At 36.0% G+C, this 16,052-nt stretch overlaps 2 protein-coding genes across 2 annotated transcripts; both read left to right on the top strand.

Annotated features, from left to right (window-relative positions):
- Positions 1-298: 298 nt before the first annotated feature.
- On the top strand, positions 299-7,231 carry LOC106050393 (uncharacterized). The gene is made up of 4 exons (XM_013205352.2): positions 299-580; positions 2,684-2,763; positions 3,843-3,885; positions 6,346-7,231. Exons 1-4 carry the CDS (start codon positions 520-522, stop codon positions 7,062-7,064), a joined length of 903 nt encoding a protein of 300 aa, XP_013060806.2. The 5' UTR covers positions 299-519; the 3' UTR covers positions 7,065-7,231.
- A 2,279-nt stretch (positions 7,232-9,510) lies between these two features.
- Positions 9,511-15,618, top strand: LOC106050392 (uncharacterized). The gene is made up of 4 exons (XM_013205351.2): positions 9,511-9,785; positions 13,646-13,725; positions 14,581-14,623; positions 14,930-15,618. Exons 1-4 carry the CDS (start codon positions 9,719-9,721, stop codon positions 15,592-15,594), a joined length of 855 nt encoding a protein of 284 aa, XP_013060805.2. The 5' UTR covers positions 9,511-9,718; the 3' UTR covers positions 15,595-15,618.
- Positions 15,619-16,052: the final 434 nt, after the last annotated feature.

Here is a 16,052-nt window from a genome sequence, read left to right as displayed (position 1 = left end):
GGGATAGCTGCAGGGCGTGACTCGAACTCGGAACCGTGGGAACATCGTTCCGAAGCGCATCACACGACCAGGCAACTATCTCAGTGTATGATCTTAAGTTTACCGCAGGAGCCGCCCAAATACGCATGTATAGTTTATGTACTATTTTCTCTGACATCATTTCCACAGCAATGTGTTAGCATGCAGAGACACGAGTGACATAACCTTGACATTGACTAGACAGCGCCTTTCCAGGTCAACACGAACCAAACAATTTTAAAAAGTCAATTTGACCTTCCTACATTGTTTTCTTTATATACTAAGCAGAAGTGTAAATATCTGCCACACTAATAGACTTCTACACATCAGTAGCTATTTCATTCGTGTGTGATATGTTAGCATGTACATAATACTGTAAATTTTATTTACATGTTTAGAAAAGAGGAATTTTATTATTGACATATAAACTAAATTCTCGTCTAAGGATAAAGTCTGACATGAACATAAATTAAGGTTAATTCATTCAATTTTTGTGTAGAAATGAGAAGCACATCGCAATTAGCGTTCTTAAAATTTAGTTTTATAATAGCTATCAGCTTGGGTAAGTATTTTTTCCAAACCTAAACATACAATAACAATAAATTAGTTACTTAGTTGCTGCCTGTCCGTCTAGTCATAACTTTAGACTAATAACTTGACAATCCCGAGTTTGAACTTCCCCTCCTCCCCTCCCATGGTATCTTGCTTCAACCTGTATGAGGTTTGAGCTAGGGTGTAATTATCTTCATTTAATAATAATTATTATTATTATAGCTTTTATGTAGCGCTACCTTCATGCTCAGAGCGCTATGGTCCAATCTCATTTGTGGACTAGTGCGGGAGTAGGAGGTATCTGGGAGAAGGTTTTCCGTGCTGCATCTAGGCGCTCAGTAAACACAACTCAGCTCAAGTCGGATGTCGAACCTCGAGCCCACTTCATAGGTAGCCAAGCCAAGCCAAGTTCAAGAGTACTTAGCGTACTGGAGGAAATCCTGAAGCGCATTGGTTAAGTTCCTCCGTTATGCTAGGAAACTTGCCTTTGATGTGGACTTCAGTTGACCTAGATACGTGGGTAATAAATTAAATCACTCCCGAGGATTCGAACGCCCTCGGCTTCAACGTGGCGTAGAAACGTCTGCTAGTTAAATAAGGCAAGCAACAGGTAGCGAAACCAGAACCAGATATGGTACGACGCACTGCATTAATTGTCAAAGATAATGTGGAGCCTTCAGATAAGATTTTGGGTCAACAGCTTCCGGTCCAGATAGGGTCATGGAGTAAAAGGGTACGCACGGCGAAGCTCCGGTTCCCTTATGGACTTTTTTCAATGTTATGTCACTAATTGTTTGAGAAGCATCCCAAGTTAAGATTAAATAAATCACATTTCGTTGGGGGGGGGGGGGGTTGTTTCATTATCCCGCATGGGAGATGACTGCATGCCAAAGGCGATCTTCTTTAGCGAGCTCAAAGTAGGACGGCGTAACAGAGATGCCCCCCCCCCCCAACCCCGTAAGCGCTATTAAGATCAACTCAGGCGCACTGGCCTAGATGAAAGTAGCTGACAGCAGATGGCCTCTGAAAGAGGCAGTTGGAGAGCTTTCACAAAGGCTGCGAGACAAACATTTGAGACTCAAAAAAAAAAAAAGCCATTATTGATGACAGACGCAGAAGACGGAAAGAAAACTTAAATAGACCGCCAGCGGACAATTGCTTTGCCTGCATTAGATGTGGGAAAATATTAAAGTCGATGCTGGGTCTGAATAGTTATTTTAAAAAAATGCACTCATCTTTAATCTTCGGAATCGAAGACCTCATTATTATTATTATTGGATAGTGATAACCTGCCTACGACACTCGGGCTATAACCAACCCTGATGCTGACCTAGCTGGCCCATTCGAAATTTCCGTTAACTTATTTCGAACTTTTATTTTTTTGACCTTTTTATTTATTTCGACCTATTTATTTATTTCGACCTTTTTAATTATTTCGACCTATTTATTTGTTTCGACCTTTTTATTTGTTTCGACCTTTTTATTTATTTCGACCTTTTTATTTATTTCGACCTTTTTATTTATTTCGACCTATTTATTTGTTTCGACCTTTTTATTTATTTCGACCTATTTATTTGTTTCGACCTTTTTATTTATTTCGACCTATTTATTTGTTTCGACCTTTTTTATTTATTTCGACCTTTTTATTTGTTTCGACCTTTTTATTTATTTCGACCTTTTTATTTGTTTCGACCTTTTTATTTATTTCGACCTTTTTATTTGTTTCGACCTTTTTATTTATTTCGACCTTTTTATTTATTTTGACCTATTTATTTGTTTCGACCTTTTTATTTATTTCGACCTATTTATTTGTTTCGACCTTTTTTTATTTATTTCGACCTTTTTATTTGTTTCGACCTTTTTATTTGTTTCGACCTTTTTATTTATTTCGACCTTTTTATTTATTTCGACCTTTTATTTATTTCGACCTTTTTATTTATTTCGACCTTTTTATTTGTTTCGACCTTTTTATTTGTTTCGACCTTTTTATTTTTTTTTTTGGTTGTAGTCTGGATAGTGAATGTACACCAAAATTTCGTTTAAATGTTTTAAAGTAATGAAAATAAACACAGACTAGACAATTCTGAACTTTTTGTTTATTTGTTCTCTACAGGAGCTAGAATCTCATTTGTTGCCAACTCTGAGGACGTGAAAGAGCTGATCAGACCTCTAGAACTGACTTGTTCATTCCAGGTATCAAAATGAGCTCCAATACATTTCAAACGGAAGAATTGAAGCTACCACTTTCAGACCCTTCGATCTATAGGGAAGATGTTTCTACGGTTAACGAGAGTGTCACGTGACCAGCACAACGACCAACCGCTTTACTTTTCCAAAACTAATGTTTGTTACTCATTAGAGTTGGGTGGACTTAGGGGCGCCATATTAATGTCATAATGTAAAATACCAGCGTTTCTCGATCCAGAGATCCCCTGTGTTCGGAAACCAACGTTTTATCATCCAAACTATGAGTTTGAATTTTAATTACGAAATGAGGTCTATTAGTTTGTTGTTGTTTTTTTTGTGATTTTTTTTACCTTGAAACATGTTTAGCTTTTTTCTGTTTTATTCTATTCGTAAATGGATTTGTGGTTGAGTGATTGGCTACAATGATTGGCTACGATGAGGGGACTCAAGTTTGAATCCCATTGTAGACTAGAATTTTTTTTATAATTAATTCGATATTGTGTTTAGTGAGAGCTAAAACGAGAAAATACTCACACTTTCTCATATGTGGTCTAGATAGATTGGGCCAGAGCGCACCAATCCTATTATAGGATCACGAAAGACAAGGGATACAAAAGCAATACTAATAATAATTATACTAATAATAATGATAATAATCGCCGTACCACTATCCCATAATATAAGGAAAACCGAAAATAAGAAGAAAACATGGGAACCTAAGCTTTGAGATCAAACTTTTATGGAAGTTGACTAATTTAACAATATACCCCATTTTAATATCAACCGAGGGGATAATGACAACTGACCTCACAGATACCTTGAAGACCATTAACATCCCTAAGAAGATTCTCGTTGCCTGTCAGAGGGCGGTACTGCTGCAGACCTGCCACATCACCAGAAAACTCTTCAGTAGAAACTGATAAAGGGACTGTAATGCATTTTGTTTCTCTCTAACGAAACTCGACCCTGGCAGTGCCCGAGAAGGAATATTAGTTCGTTTTTCATATAATGATTAATAATAATAATAATAACAGAGGGGCTTACTAAAATGTTAATATGATAATATTATCAATTTTTCTTTTCAGGAACTTAACGGGACCATTCCTAACTTGATTTACATTTTAAAAGGTAATCAAAATGTGTACATTTTAAAGGTTAACAAAATGTGCACATTATTTTGACATTTTACCTTCCCCTTTATTTTTTTCATTTATTTCTATTCTGCTTTTCCTAATCCGACGCGTAAAGTTCAAACATCCACAAGACACACACTTAAAACGTGTCTGCCACAATACAAATGAGTAGTGCTTTAACAATCTATATTATATTTGTAAACTATTTGTAAACTATTTGTAAACTATCACTGGCCGACTGACTGACTTATTAATCAAAAGATATCTTGAACTGCCGTACGGATTCGAATGAAATTTCATACACCTCCTAGGCGCTTTGCTAAAAAGTTATTTTTACAAAGTCGCAACCTGAACACCTCAGTTCATGAACTACTGCAAATTTTCTATGAAACCTTTGTATTTTATTTCGGTATCTCCCCCAAAAGGCTGCAGTCTATATATAAAGCATAAATTGAAATGATAAAAAAGCCGATTTTTCTTTTTCTGTAGGTCTACTCATTTTTAATATACCTTAAGTTATTTCCTTCCTTTTAGATGGGGTACAAATCAAATATCGTAATAGCATAAAAAAGAAAGAGCAAGTGTCTTTTTCATTGATCTTTTTTTTTTTCTTATCTTATATAATACAGACGTTACTTCAAAAAAGAAGATGATTACGTCCTACGCGTCATGCATTTAGTCATGCATATTAACCAATGACTTAAATTCTGCCAAGTCACTGGTTTTCCTGGCTGGCTCAAGCAACCCATTCCATGATCTAATATCACTAGGGAAAGAAGGAGTGTTTGTACAAATTTGTCCTAGCATATGGGACGAGGGATGTGCCTTTATAGTTTTCCAGAGAACGCAAGCAACGCTACAATGTAGCACTGACCTATATTGACAATTCAAAAAGAATGAAAGAAACGATTGCGTGTAATACAAAACTAAATTGATAGTTCCTTATATTTAGAAGAGAGAAAACACAAATACATGGAGAGTGTGGAACAGGAATAGCGCAGTCGTGTGTAGCCTTCGAGAAAAAAAACGCATTTTTTCCTCCAGGCCTGAAACTGATAGCCTATGTTTGCGGAATACCGTACAATGCTAGCCTTATGTCTAAAGGATGCAAATAAAACAAAAAGTAAAACTAAGTAAGGTGAGATATATATATATATTGGCCTGCTTCAGTCGTATAACGACTATGGCTCATCTCGAACACTTTTTCATATGGCTGTGGATCCCTATTGGAGCGACGCCCCCGTACACATATATCGCAGGTTAAGGTGACTTTCGCTTTGGTGGTAGAGGAGCCGGCCATTTACCGTATGGAACGCTTCTCTTTAAGAGCTGAGGCCATATTTTCTCGCTGTCCATAGCTTTCTTGGTCACCGTCTCTCTCCAACTAGTGCGGTCTAAGGCTATGTCTTCCCAACTGTCAGTATCAATGTTCACAGATTTTAAATCCTGTTTATCACATCCATGTAACGGAGGTGGGGGCGACCAGTTTTTCTTGAGCCAGACGCGAGTTGCCCGTACAGAGTGATTTTCGGGATGCGATTGTTCTCCGTCCGGCGAACGTGTCCGAGCCAGCGCAGGCGGCGTTGCCTGAGGACTGTCAAGATGCCGGAAAGGCCCGTTCTCGCGAGGATCTCAGTATTACAAACACTTTCTTTCCATGTTATTTTCAAGATCCTTCGAAGGCAGCGTGTGGAGAAGCTGTGTGGTGAACGGTTGATCACTCGGAGGATGTTAAAAAGGCTAAGGGCTGTCATTGTAATAAAAAAGTGCCAGAATGTGTGAAAGTGTGTGTGTAAGAGAGAGAGAGCGAGAGAGAGAGAGCGAGAGAGAGAGAGAGAGAGAGAGGGGGCTGTGGTTGAAAAGCAACACAGGTTTTATTAAATATTGAATTGAGAAGCAGAAGACAAATCCGACATTTCACATAGGACTAGTTTTGTAATGTTGGCGAGAGAGACGGGGAAGGAAGTGGATAAGTAAAAGTGATACTAGAGTTCACGGACTTGAATCCTATGTGTGTGTGCGCGTGAAAAGTCTATTACGATACGCAGGTTGAAAAGAAAGGAAAATGGGGGTTCCAGAGAGAGAGAGAGAGAGAGAGAGAGAGAGAAGGAAAGAGAGCTGGCTGTTTCATTTCATTGTAAGAGATGCATTAATTCACGGGCTAAAACGTATGTTAGGGAATCTTTATAATGTGGCCCGAGTGTTGAAAGCTAAAAAAAAAAGGGATGTTCCGATATTTAAAAAAAAAAAATATAAAAAGCCAGGGTTAAATCGACGGGCGTATCCGGTGTGATTAGCACATTAGCACATTCATCGGGCAATGTTTGGTCATTCAAACCATAGACCTGTGTAATTCTTTCCCTTATTAGAAAGCTTTGTAAACGCTTATGCTTAAACAATCATCTATTTGCTTTGCTTTAAATTGTTTTTTTTTTTTTTTTTTTGTTTTTTTTAGATGGGAGTACTGTTATTGCCAAAATTTCACAAGAAATCAAAAAAGGCAAAAATCTCAACTCCACGAGTAACGTTGTGATAGAAAGCAACATCTTTCCACCAAAAACTCCTTTTCTAAAAATAACCTGGAAGAGACCCACGGGAGATAACTCGGGCCAATACGTCTGCTTCATCCACGCACGGAACGCAATGGGCATCGACTCTTTATACCAGTCTCCGCTAAACGTGACAGTCAAGAATGCCACGTTCCAAGACTTGCTAGAGTTCTCTTTAAAACAAGCAGCCTTGCTCGAGGAGAAAGGTTCTCTTATCGCTAGTCTTGACTCCAGACTGAAGCGGCAGAATCGCCAGATGGTCAAGTTAGGAAACGAGATGACCGCCGCTAAAGCTGAAATAAACAAACTTCGACCTAATGTGCAAGAAGGGGCCGTCCAGTGTCCTAATTCCAACACTTTTAAGCACACTCCGAGTCCTGATGACGAAAAACATTGTTTACCGACTCGCCAAAGCTCACACTACGTCCGTTTCAGTAAGCCTTATGAGCGTACACCATCCATCAAGCTTTCTCTTGTCTCCATGGGGCTCAGTAAAGACTTCCACACGAGGTTTTACTATTTCAAAAGAAACGTCAGCACTGAAGGGTTTGAGATTGTATGCCACACTTGGTGTGACACTTACATTGATTTCATGACCGTTAGTTGGATAGCGATAAACAATTAGAATCTTTTGACTAGTTTTCATTCAATAAGTAACAATTCATCAATAAGTAACAATTCATCAATAAGTAACAATTCATCAATAAGTAACAATTCATCAATAAGTAACAATTCATCAATAAGTAACAATTCATCAATAAACAACAATTCATCAATAAGTAACAATTCATCTTTATTGTTTCAGATACATTGTATGTGTCAAAAATTTAAACGTAATGCCTTTTTTTAGAGCTTATGAGAGAGAGAGAGAGAGAGAGAGAGAGAGAGAGAATTACTTAACTACGATGTAATTTTATAATTAGTGGTCTCTAAAAGAAAAGGTTAAGCTTCTGAGATAAGATCTTGAGTGAAAAATGTCAATACTCCAAGAATATCCACTTTTATTATTGTCATCTTCACCTTTGTCATTTTTACCATTGTCATTTTTACCATTGTCATTTTTACCATTGTCATCTTCACCATTGTCATCTTCACCATTGTCATCTTCACCGTTGTCATTTTTACCATTGTCATTTTTACCATTGTCATTTTTACCATTGTCATCTTCACCGTTGTCATTTTTACCATTGTCATCTTCACCATTGTCATCTTCACCATTGTCATTTTTACCATTGTCATTTTTACCATTGTCATCTTCACCATTGTCATTTTTACCATTGTCATTTTTACCATTGTCATCTTCACCATTGTCATTTTTACCATTGTCATCTTCACCATTGTCATTTTTACCATTGTCATCTTCACCATTGTCATCTTCACCATTGTCATTTTTACCATTGTCATCTTCACCATTATCATCTTCACCATTGTCATTTTTACCATTGTCATCTTCACCATTGTCATTTTTAACATTGTCATTTTTACCATTATCATTTTTACCATTGTCATCTTCACCATTGTCATTTTTACCATTGTCATCTTCACCATTGTCATTTTTACCATTGTCATCTTCACCATTGTCATTTTTACCATTGTCATTTTTACCATTGTCATCTTCACCATTGTCATTTTTACCATTGTCATCTTCACCATTGTCATTTTTACCATTGTCATCTTCACCATTGTCATTTTTACCATTGTCATCTTCACCATTGTCATCTTCACCATTGTCATTTTTACCATTGTCATCTTCACCATTGTCATTTTTACCATTGTAATCTTTACCATTGTCATCTTCAACATTGTCATCTTTACCATTGTCATCTTCACCATTGTCATTTTTACCATTGTCATCTTCACCATTGTCATCTTCACCATTGTCATCTTTACCAATGTCATTTTCAATTATTTTGGACATCGCCATTTTCATTGCAGGTGGTGCGGTGGCTGAGTGTTTAAGCTCTTGGCTTCTGAGCCTAGTGTCTGTCATGGTGGGTTTTTCCAGCTTGTTGATTTAGGGGTAGACTTGAACTCGTAGGCTCCCCCACCTCGACACTATAACCCAATGCAAAGAGTAATGGCAATTTAAAACTATGCCTTACTGAACATCGAATACATGTCGCTCAACTGAACAACAAATTGTTCAACATGAACAATATTGATAGTAATGATGAGTTAACTTTATATCAGTTAAATAACAAGGAGTTAAATGCAACAATTTAATGAATAAATAATGTAACATGACATGACAGATGAATGCGGGTTCGATAACTAGTATTATACATGGTCCAATACAACAAGCAATGTATAGCACACCAATAACACACCTTCCACACGCACACTCCATCTCGGCACCCTAATGAACATCAACTCCCTACGATAGTTACCGATACGGCTCCAAGGGCGTAAGGCGACAGTGTCCTGTGTTCGAATCTCGGGCAAGATTGGGATTTTGTAGGCTATGGCGCTAGATCAGTGATACACTAATTAAGGCCCTCAGGCTGCGAGTCATTTCTGCTAGTTAAGTTATAAATCCTATAGCAATGTTCGTTATTTATTTATGTATAAACTTTGTATTAAAAGTAAACATGGCGTGATGACACTGTTTTTTCTTTGGTTCTTCTCTGACTAATCATTATGCTATCTCTCAACGACATAACAGTGGTTCAACAACAGATGGAGCAGTAGTTTATAATAACATTACACTTTGAGATTGAAACTCTCTGTGTATGAAGTGGGAGAAAAAAAACGAAACGATCAAACGTTTTACCAGACAGACAAACAGACAGAGTGAGTTGATATTTTGTCAACAAAGAAAAAAAAAAGTCATAACATGTACCAGTGTTTTAAAGCTTACAAACACAAAATTGGACAGCCGCCATTATAGTCACCGAAAATCAATTTAGGAAGGATCAAGGAAGTGAGTATTGATAGTCGTATGCAATTAGCATATGTTCGAAAAATAATTAGCAATCTCATGATGCTAACACTTCGATTCATGGCTTGGTGGCCGACTAACATTACTCTTTATTTTTCGGGGGGGGGGGGGACCCGAGGGGGGGGGGTAAACATGTTTGTTCATTAACTTATCAAAGGTTTGCTATTACTAATATATGTCTATAAATATGTCTCTATTGAATATGGACATTTGTTAATACAAAAAATATTCAACATTTCTAATATTGTCAACTGTCTAGTAGTTTAAATGGAAAGTATTCTATTTTGAATTTTGTCAAGTTCAAAGCTAATCCACTTGACATAACACAGGGATTCTTGGAGATGACAAGATGCGTTCAGCTTTCAAGGGCTCTACTCAGCCTAGAAGTCCTGGTAACCTTAGGCTCAGGTAACTTTTTAAAAAATTAATCTTTTCTATTACATTGTTGGAAACTAAATAAAACGATTTTGGGAAAGTTTGAAGGCGTTCTGTGCTAAATTATATTAAAAAAAAAATGTAAACTCATGAGATCTTTTAATAACTACAATCGTATTATATTGCATATTATATTAGGAGGCGTTTGGCTAAGTCAGTGATGCCATAAATACTGACCGCGGGCCAGATCCGGCCCGTCATGTGTTTTCATCCGACCCGCCAAAAAGTCGGCACAAAATATAGAAAATCGCCCCTCCCCCCCTCCCAAAAAAAAAATAATTTCAAAATGTAGGCCTATCTTTACCTACTTTAGGGCTCTTGTATTTCCTTCTATTGGATTACTACCAAGGCATTTAACATTTGTTCGTTCATGAAATAGGACTATAGAATCTATTAGGAAAAGTGAACAGATTTTTACTTTATTGTAGAACATAATACCATTGCTAGCCAACATGTTTATTTTTATAAAGAAAGTCTGGGGTTGTTTCTAAAAAACAAGAAGAAGAAAATATAAACAGAACTTAGGCCATTTTTTGAAGTGTAAAGAGAAACTTCAACTTTCCCAATACTTCAATGTAAGTACTAGATCCTCGGGTTTGAAATAAAAACAGTTTCAGGTCAATTTCATTAAGTCTTATGTATCTTTTCCATCATGTGGCCCCCGACACTAGTGATGGGTTTTAAAATGGCCCGCAGATTGAATTAGGTTGGGTATCACTTGTATAGAGGGACTTCTTATGGTGCGACAGTTACGCTGGGCAGGGCACGTATCCCGTTTGCTTTCCTAATTAGAGAGCTGCTAATATGTTTGTGCTACTTTGGCTGTTTTTGTACTTAGGCGTTAGGATCTCTAATAAAAACTAATTACAAATAAAATCGAAATAGGTGCACCCTATCCACGTGAACTAAATAGTGAAGAATAGCGGTACATTCAAAATTATACATATGTATGTTAAACGAATGTTGAAGTTCTTCATAAATTTTATAGAGAAGATATACATCTTCATCTATTTTAATTTATATGAAAATTACTAGTTTTTTTCAATTTTATGGTCAACTACATAAAACATCTTTTCTTTTACTAAACTGTTTTAAATGAAATCTAATGTTCAATATTTTTTTTTAATTTCAGCATTTTGAAGAAATATTGAAGTAATATTTTGTAAAATAGTATAGAAAGATTTTGTAGATTTCTATTTTCAAAAAAATTTAATTCAAAGTAAGTATATATCACCTTAATTTGCAGTATTTTCATTGTTCCTGTGGTATGTACGCCGAATGTTTGCTTTTTAAAGCCAAATGTACGTGGTTCGATTTCTTATGGGCGCATTTTTTAAATAAACTTTTATTTTTTTTGTGCGTGTGTGTGTTTAAAACTAAAAAAAAAAAATTGGTCTGAATAAATATATATTTTTAGCTTAAAATGAAGAGAAAGGCAGACTTATTACTTGAAGATGTTCATCTAGCTTTCTTTGTAATTTTATTCCTTATGTATCTTAAATGATGATTTTTGACAACTAGTCTTGTCTAACAATATTATCAAACCAGGTCTTTACAAAAAAAAAAAAAAGATGAATATATAAACGACCTTATACAACAACTATGACGACATTCTTGATTTGAACAGCGAATAAAAAGAGTGTTAAACAGCGCCTAGAGATTTGAGAATCCAGGGAATATTTACCAATAAAGAAAGAAGAACATGAATCGCTACATTGTTGTTCATTTTTTAAGTAGAGAAATGAAGCCACTTTCTGGTGCGTATTTTAAAAAAGATAAAGGTGAAATATCCCATTAATTAATGTAAGTACTAGATCCACGGGTTTCTATTCAAATAGTTTTAGGTCAATTTCATTTTGTTTCTGTAACGCGCGTGTCGGAATTTAAAATCGCCCCCAAATCGAATTAGGTCGGGCTTTACTTGGCTAAGTGGTTAAGCGCTTGGCTTCTGAACCTGGTGTCCTGGGTTCTGATCTCGGTGAAGACTACGAGTTTGAGTTTTGGGTTTATGGTGCGCCCCTGAGTCCACCAAACTCTAAAGGGTTCATGAATTTAGTTAGGGAAAGTAAAGGCATTGTTCGTTGCACTGGCCACATGACACCCTCGTTAACCTTGGCCAAAGAAACGGATGACCTTAACATCGTCTGCCCTATAGATCGCAAGGTCTGTACGGGGAAGGAAACTTTTATTATATTGAGCTAATGTAAGCGAAAAATATAGATATAATAAATAATATAATAAACCAAAAATAAAATATTCTCCTTCACAATATGAAACAAACAAGGCTACCACATTTTATCCGCCCTTGAAATAAGTCCTGTCTTCTCAACCACCCACTCTCCGACCCCCATTCCCCCAAAAAAAAGGTTTCCATGATAAAAATGTTTATCCACTTTTGCACCACAGGGTAGCTGTCATTACTGTCTGTCCGGTGTTAACCCTTCCAACCAGAAACACTAAATCTGTATAGGGTGTTTCCAATGAAGCCAGAGTTTGTTGATTTGTATTTAAAGTGTTTTAGTAGAGAACCAGAGTCAAGAGAGTATCCTGAGTTTATTGTATCATTGGTTTGTCCATAGTGCAGTAATAACATGGAAGATCAAAATTGAATGTAATAAATGTAATAACATAAGAATATACTCAGGGCTGAACTTAGGCCACTGCAAGCTAATGCGGCCGCACTTTCATAAGCCCCGCTGGGCTACGTAGCCATGGGGAAATAACTGCATTCCTGATTAATCTTCGGACTCGAAGACAAGCCTTATTATCTATTACTGGCCTCACGTCTTTAATCACATGTAATAACATTCATTATCTATCACCTTACTTGAGTTGCCTCCCTTAGATTAGTACCATTTTCCTTTTTAAAGTTTGGGAAAACAAAATAGGTCTAACCAAAGAATGTACAGACTATTATAGATTTTGTCAATTTTTTTTTTTTAAAGTGGCATGTTGAAAGGGACCCCCTCGCTTAGTTCTGATTAGTATTACTAATAGACGATGATTGACAATACAATAATCTCTCCATATTAAATTAACTTTAAACGTTTGGCCTAGGTCATACTTTCCATGGGTTAACAAGATAAACAAACAAAAAATACAAATACTTTAAAAAAACAAAAAACAAAGCTAATATTAAGTGTAGTTGTATTAATTAGTGTGGATCAGTCATGTCATCCAATTTGTTAAAGATCTAGACTTAACAATAATATATCTGTGCATTTATAAATATGTTTATCTATTGTTTTTGACCAATTTCATGCTTTTAGCTTTCTCGATGATCTATGATCCTTTCACTTGCCTTGACTACTTAGGAAAAAAGAGAGAATAAGGGGGTATCTATGTAAAGGTTACCGTGACAGCTTTTTATATAAAAAAAAATAGTTGTTCGACATGAATTTCAACCCGAAAGCTCAAGCCTCCTCAAGCCAATACACTAACCACTGTGCCAGCAAAGTGCTTATGAAAATCGAAGGTTTCCTAGCTATATATTGTTAAGCGACTACCTAATTCACACACAAAGTATAAAGGGGACTAATTCAACTTATACAGCTACATCTGTAAATTATATTTTTTCCCTTGTTGGATACCAAACAAAATAATTAATCACCTATAATTAATTAGCTAATTGGCTATTTTTGTCAGGTAAAAGAAATAATTTCGCGAAATTTCAGCATGATCCGAAATTGGATGCGGGAGAAATACAGTGTACAAAAATTGTACCAGACAGACGGACAGACGGATAGAGTGGGCTTTGTAAAATTTGAGTATAGTGCTTAGCAGATGTAAAACAATCCGGTTCGATAATATTTTTTTTCATCATCTGTTTTCAGGAGCTCGTGTATCATTTATAGCGAGGCCAGAAGTTGGTAAAGAGCTAGTGAAGCCATTTGATTTGAGTTGCTCTTTACAGGTAGCCTCCTTTACATGTTAATTAGTAAATAACTTTCAATGTATTTTATAAATATTAGGATATATGTAGTACATAAAAATACTAGCCGGATATGGCCTGCGGCCTTATTTAGGATATTACTGATCTTGTTGATTGGATGTAGATCTAAGTCTAACATGGCGAATGTTTCCCATTTATACATAGGCCTATATATATATATATATATATATATATATATATATATATATATATATATATATATATATATATATATATATATATATAGGCCTATATATATATATATATATATATATATATTTATTTATTTATTTATTTATTTATATTCTAAAATAAATACTGTGAAAACGGATTTACCCGATATGTTAAAACAAGTTTCGTCCTTTAATTGAGATACATTTAGGAGTTTTTTTTAGTTTTAGACCTTTCGGTTGTGGGTGGGACATTAAACAAACTAACGATCTCCGCCATGATCTAAGGACGATTTATGCCAAGTTTTATCAAGATTAATCAAACGTTTTGATTCCTATACGTACATAGATACATGCATATACTCACATACATACATACATATAGGGCCTACTTACATACATACATACACACATACATACATACATGCATACATACATACACATACAAAAATGCATACATACATACACACATACTGTTCACATACATACATACATGCATACATACATACATACATGCATTCATACATACATACATACATAAATACAAACGCCTTACTTTCTCCTTTACATTATAGATTTTATGATAAAAATGAATATTAATATGTACAGCATAAGTGATATTTATTTCAAATCTACCTGTTCAACAACTTCCCTCTTTTACTTTTAGGATTATCAGGGATATACTACGGACTTGATTTACATCTTAAAAGGTAATCATATAAGTGAAAACAGTGTACAATATCTCTAGCTTAGCACTATTATAAATCTTCTGTGTTGTGATTATCCTCACAGTAAACAACTTATTGACTAATATGTTAAATAGGTTAGTATTTGTTTTCAGATGTTTCTTATGACGCTAAAAGTCACGCAATTATGGTTGTCAACTGCAGATAGATTAAGGAACATTACTCACGCATACAATGACAATAGGTCGATTAATACATGTACTAAAAATGTATATTTTTTTTTATGTTTGAGTTTTCATTATTAAAATAATTCTAGAATTTTTCTTTTAGGTTCAAGTACTGTAATTGCTAAAATTCCAACAGAAAACAAAGGGGACGTCAAACTTCATTCTAAAAGTTTCTCCGTGGTTGGAAGCATCTCTCCTGGAAGTTTCCCTTATCTTAATGTAACATGGACAAGGCCAACAGAAGACTTGTCTGGTCAGTATACGTGTTTCATCCATGCCCGTAACGCAGTAGGGGTGGACTCACTATACCAGTCAACGGTACAAGTCTCGATAGAAAAAGCTACATTTAAAGACTTATTTGACTTCTCGGCCACCCTGGCATCTCAGCTAGAAGAAACAAACTCTCAGCTGAGCTCCATCTCTAATAAAATGTCCGCAGCGAATGCTGAACTCAACATGCTGAGACCGAATGTACAAGAAGGGACTGTTTCCTGTGGGATTGCCGTCACATATACTCCCGCTCCACCAGATCCAACATGTTTTCCAAATCGAGAAAGTAGACACCGTGTACGTTTCAACACAACATATGCCAAGGCACCATCCGTCACTCTCAGCCTAACAAGTTTTGATGTCAATGGAGATTTCAACTCCAGGTACTATTTCTACTCGACCAAAGTAACTACAGAAGGATTCGAAGTTGTTTGCGGTACTTGGTGTAATACTGTCATCTACGGCATGCATGTTCGCTGGCAGGCAGTCAATAAATAAAACTTATCACTTTTGTTTCACAATACAAAAGTTTCAAACTTTTTATTTAAAAGGTATTTGCGTCGAACTTTTTTTTACTAGACGGAGTAATATAGACGGGGGCGCTTTCGCCCCCTGGGGGGTATTTCCGAGATTTTATGAGGCGCTGGGCACAAAATAGAGCGCTGCGCATAAAGGCGGAATGAAGAAACTAAAGGTGCACTGAAACAAAATAAATTTAAAAATTCCTCACAATTAAAGCTGGCAAACTAAATAAAGTCAAATTATAGTTAGCTTGCTTCTAAATTAAGAACAGAAACAGCGTTGGAAACTGAGTTTAGAAATGTCCCATACGCTAGGACAAATTTGTACAAATACTCCTTCTTCCCTAGTGCTATTAGAGCATGGAATGGGCTGCCTGAGCTAGCCAGGAAAACCAGTGACTTGGCAGAATCTAAGTCATTGGTCAACATGCGTGA

This window comes from Biomphalaria glabrata, chromosome 18 (assembly GCF_947242115.1).
Source record: "Biomphalaria glabrata chromosome 18, xgBioGlab47.1, whole genome shotgun sequence".
NCBI classification, from domain to species: domain Eukaryota; kingdom Metazoa; phylum Mollusca; class Gastropoda; family Planorbidae; genus Biomphalaria; species Biomphalaria glabrata.
The sequence above is the reverse complement of the archived record's forward strand: the minus strand, read 5'-3'. Positions and strand labels throughout refer to the sequence as shown.

Coding starts and splice junctions, on each gene's coding strand:
- LOC106050393 (XM_013205352.2), top strand. CDS start 520: ATGAGAAGCACATCGCAATTAGCGTTCTTAAAATTTAGTTTTATAATA. Junction 581..2,683: donor TATAATAGCTATCAGCTTGG/GTAAGTATTTTT, acceptor TGTTCTCTACAG/GAGCTAGAATCTCATTTGTT. Junction 2,764..3,842: donor AACTGACTTGTTCATTCCAG/GTATCAAAATGA, acceptor TTTTCTTTTCAG/GAACTTAACGGGACCATTCC.
- LOC106050392 (XM_013205351.2), top strand. CDS start 9,719: ATGACAAGATGCGTTCAGCTTTCAAGGGCTCTACTCAGCCTAGAAGTC. Junction 13,726..14,580: donor ATTTGAGTTGCTCTTTACAG/GTAGCCTCCTTT, acceptor TTTTACTTTTAG/GATTATCAGGGATATACTAC. Junction 14,624..14,929: donor CTTGATTTACATCTTAAAAG/GTAATCATATAA, acceptor TTTTTCTTTTAG/GTTCAAGTACTGTAATTGCT.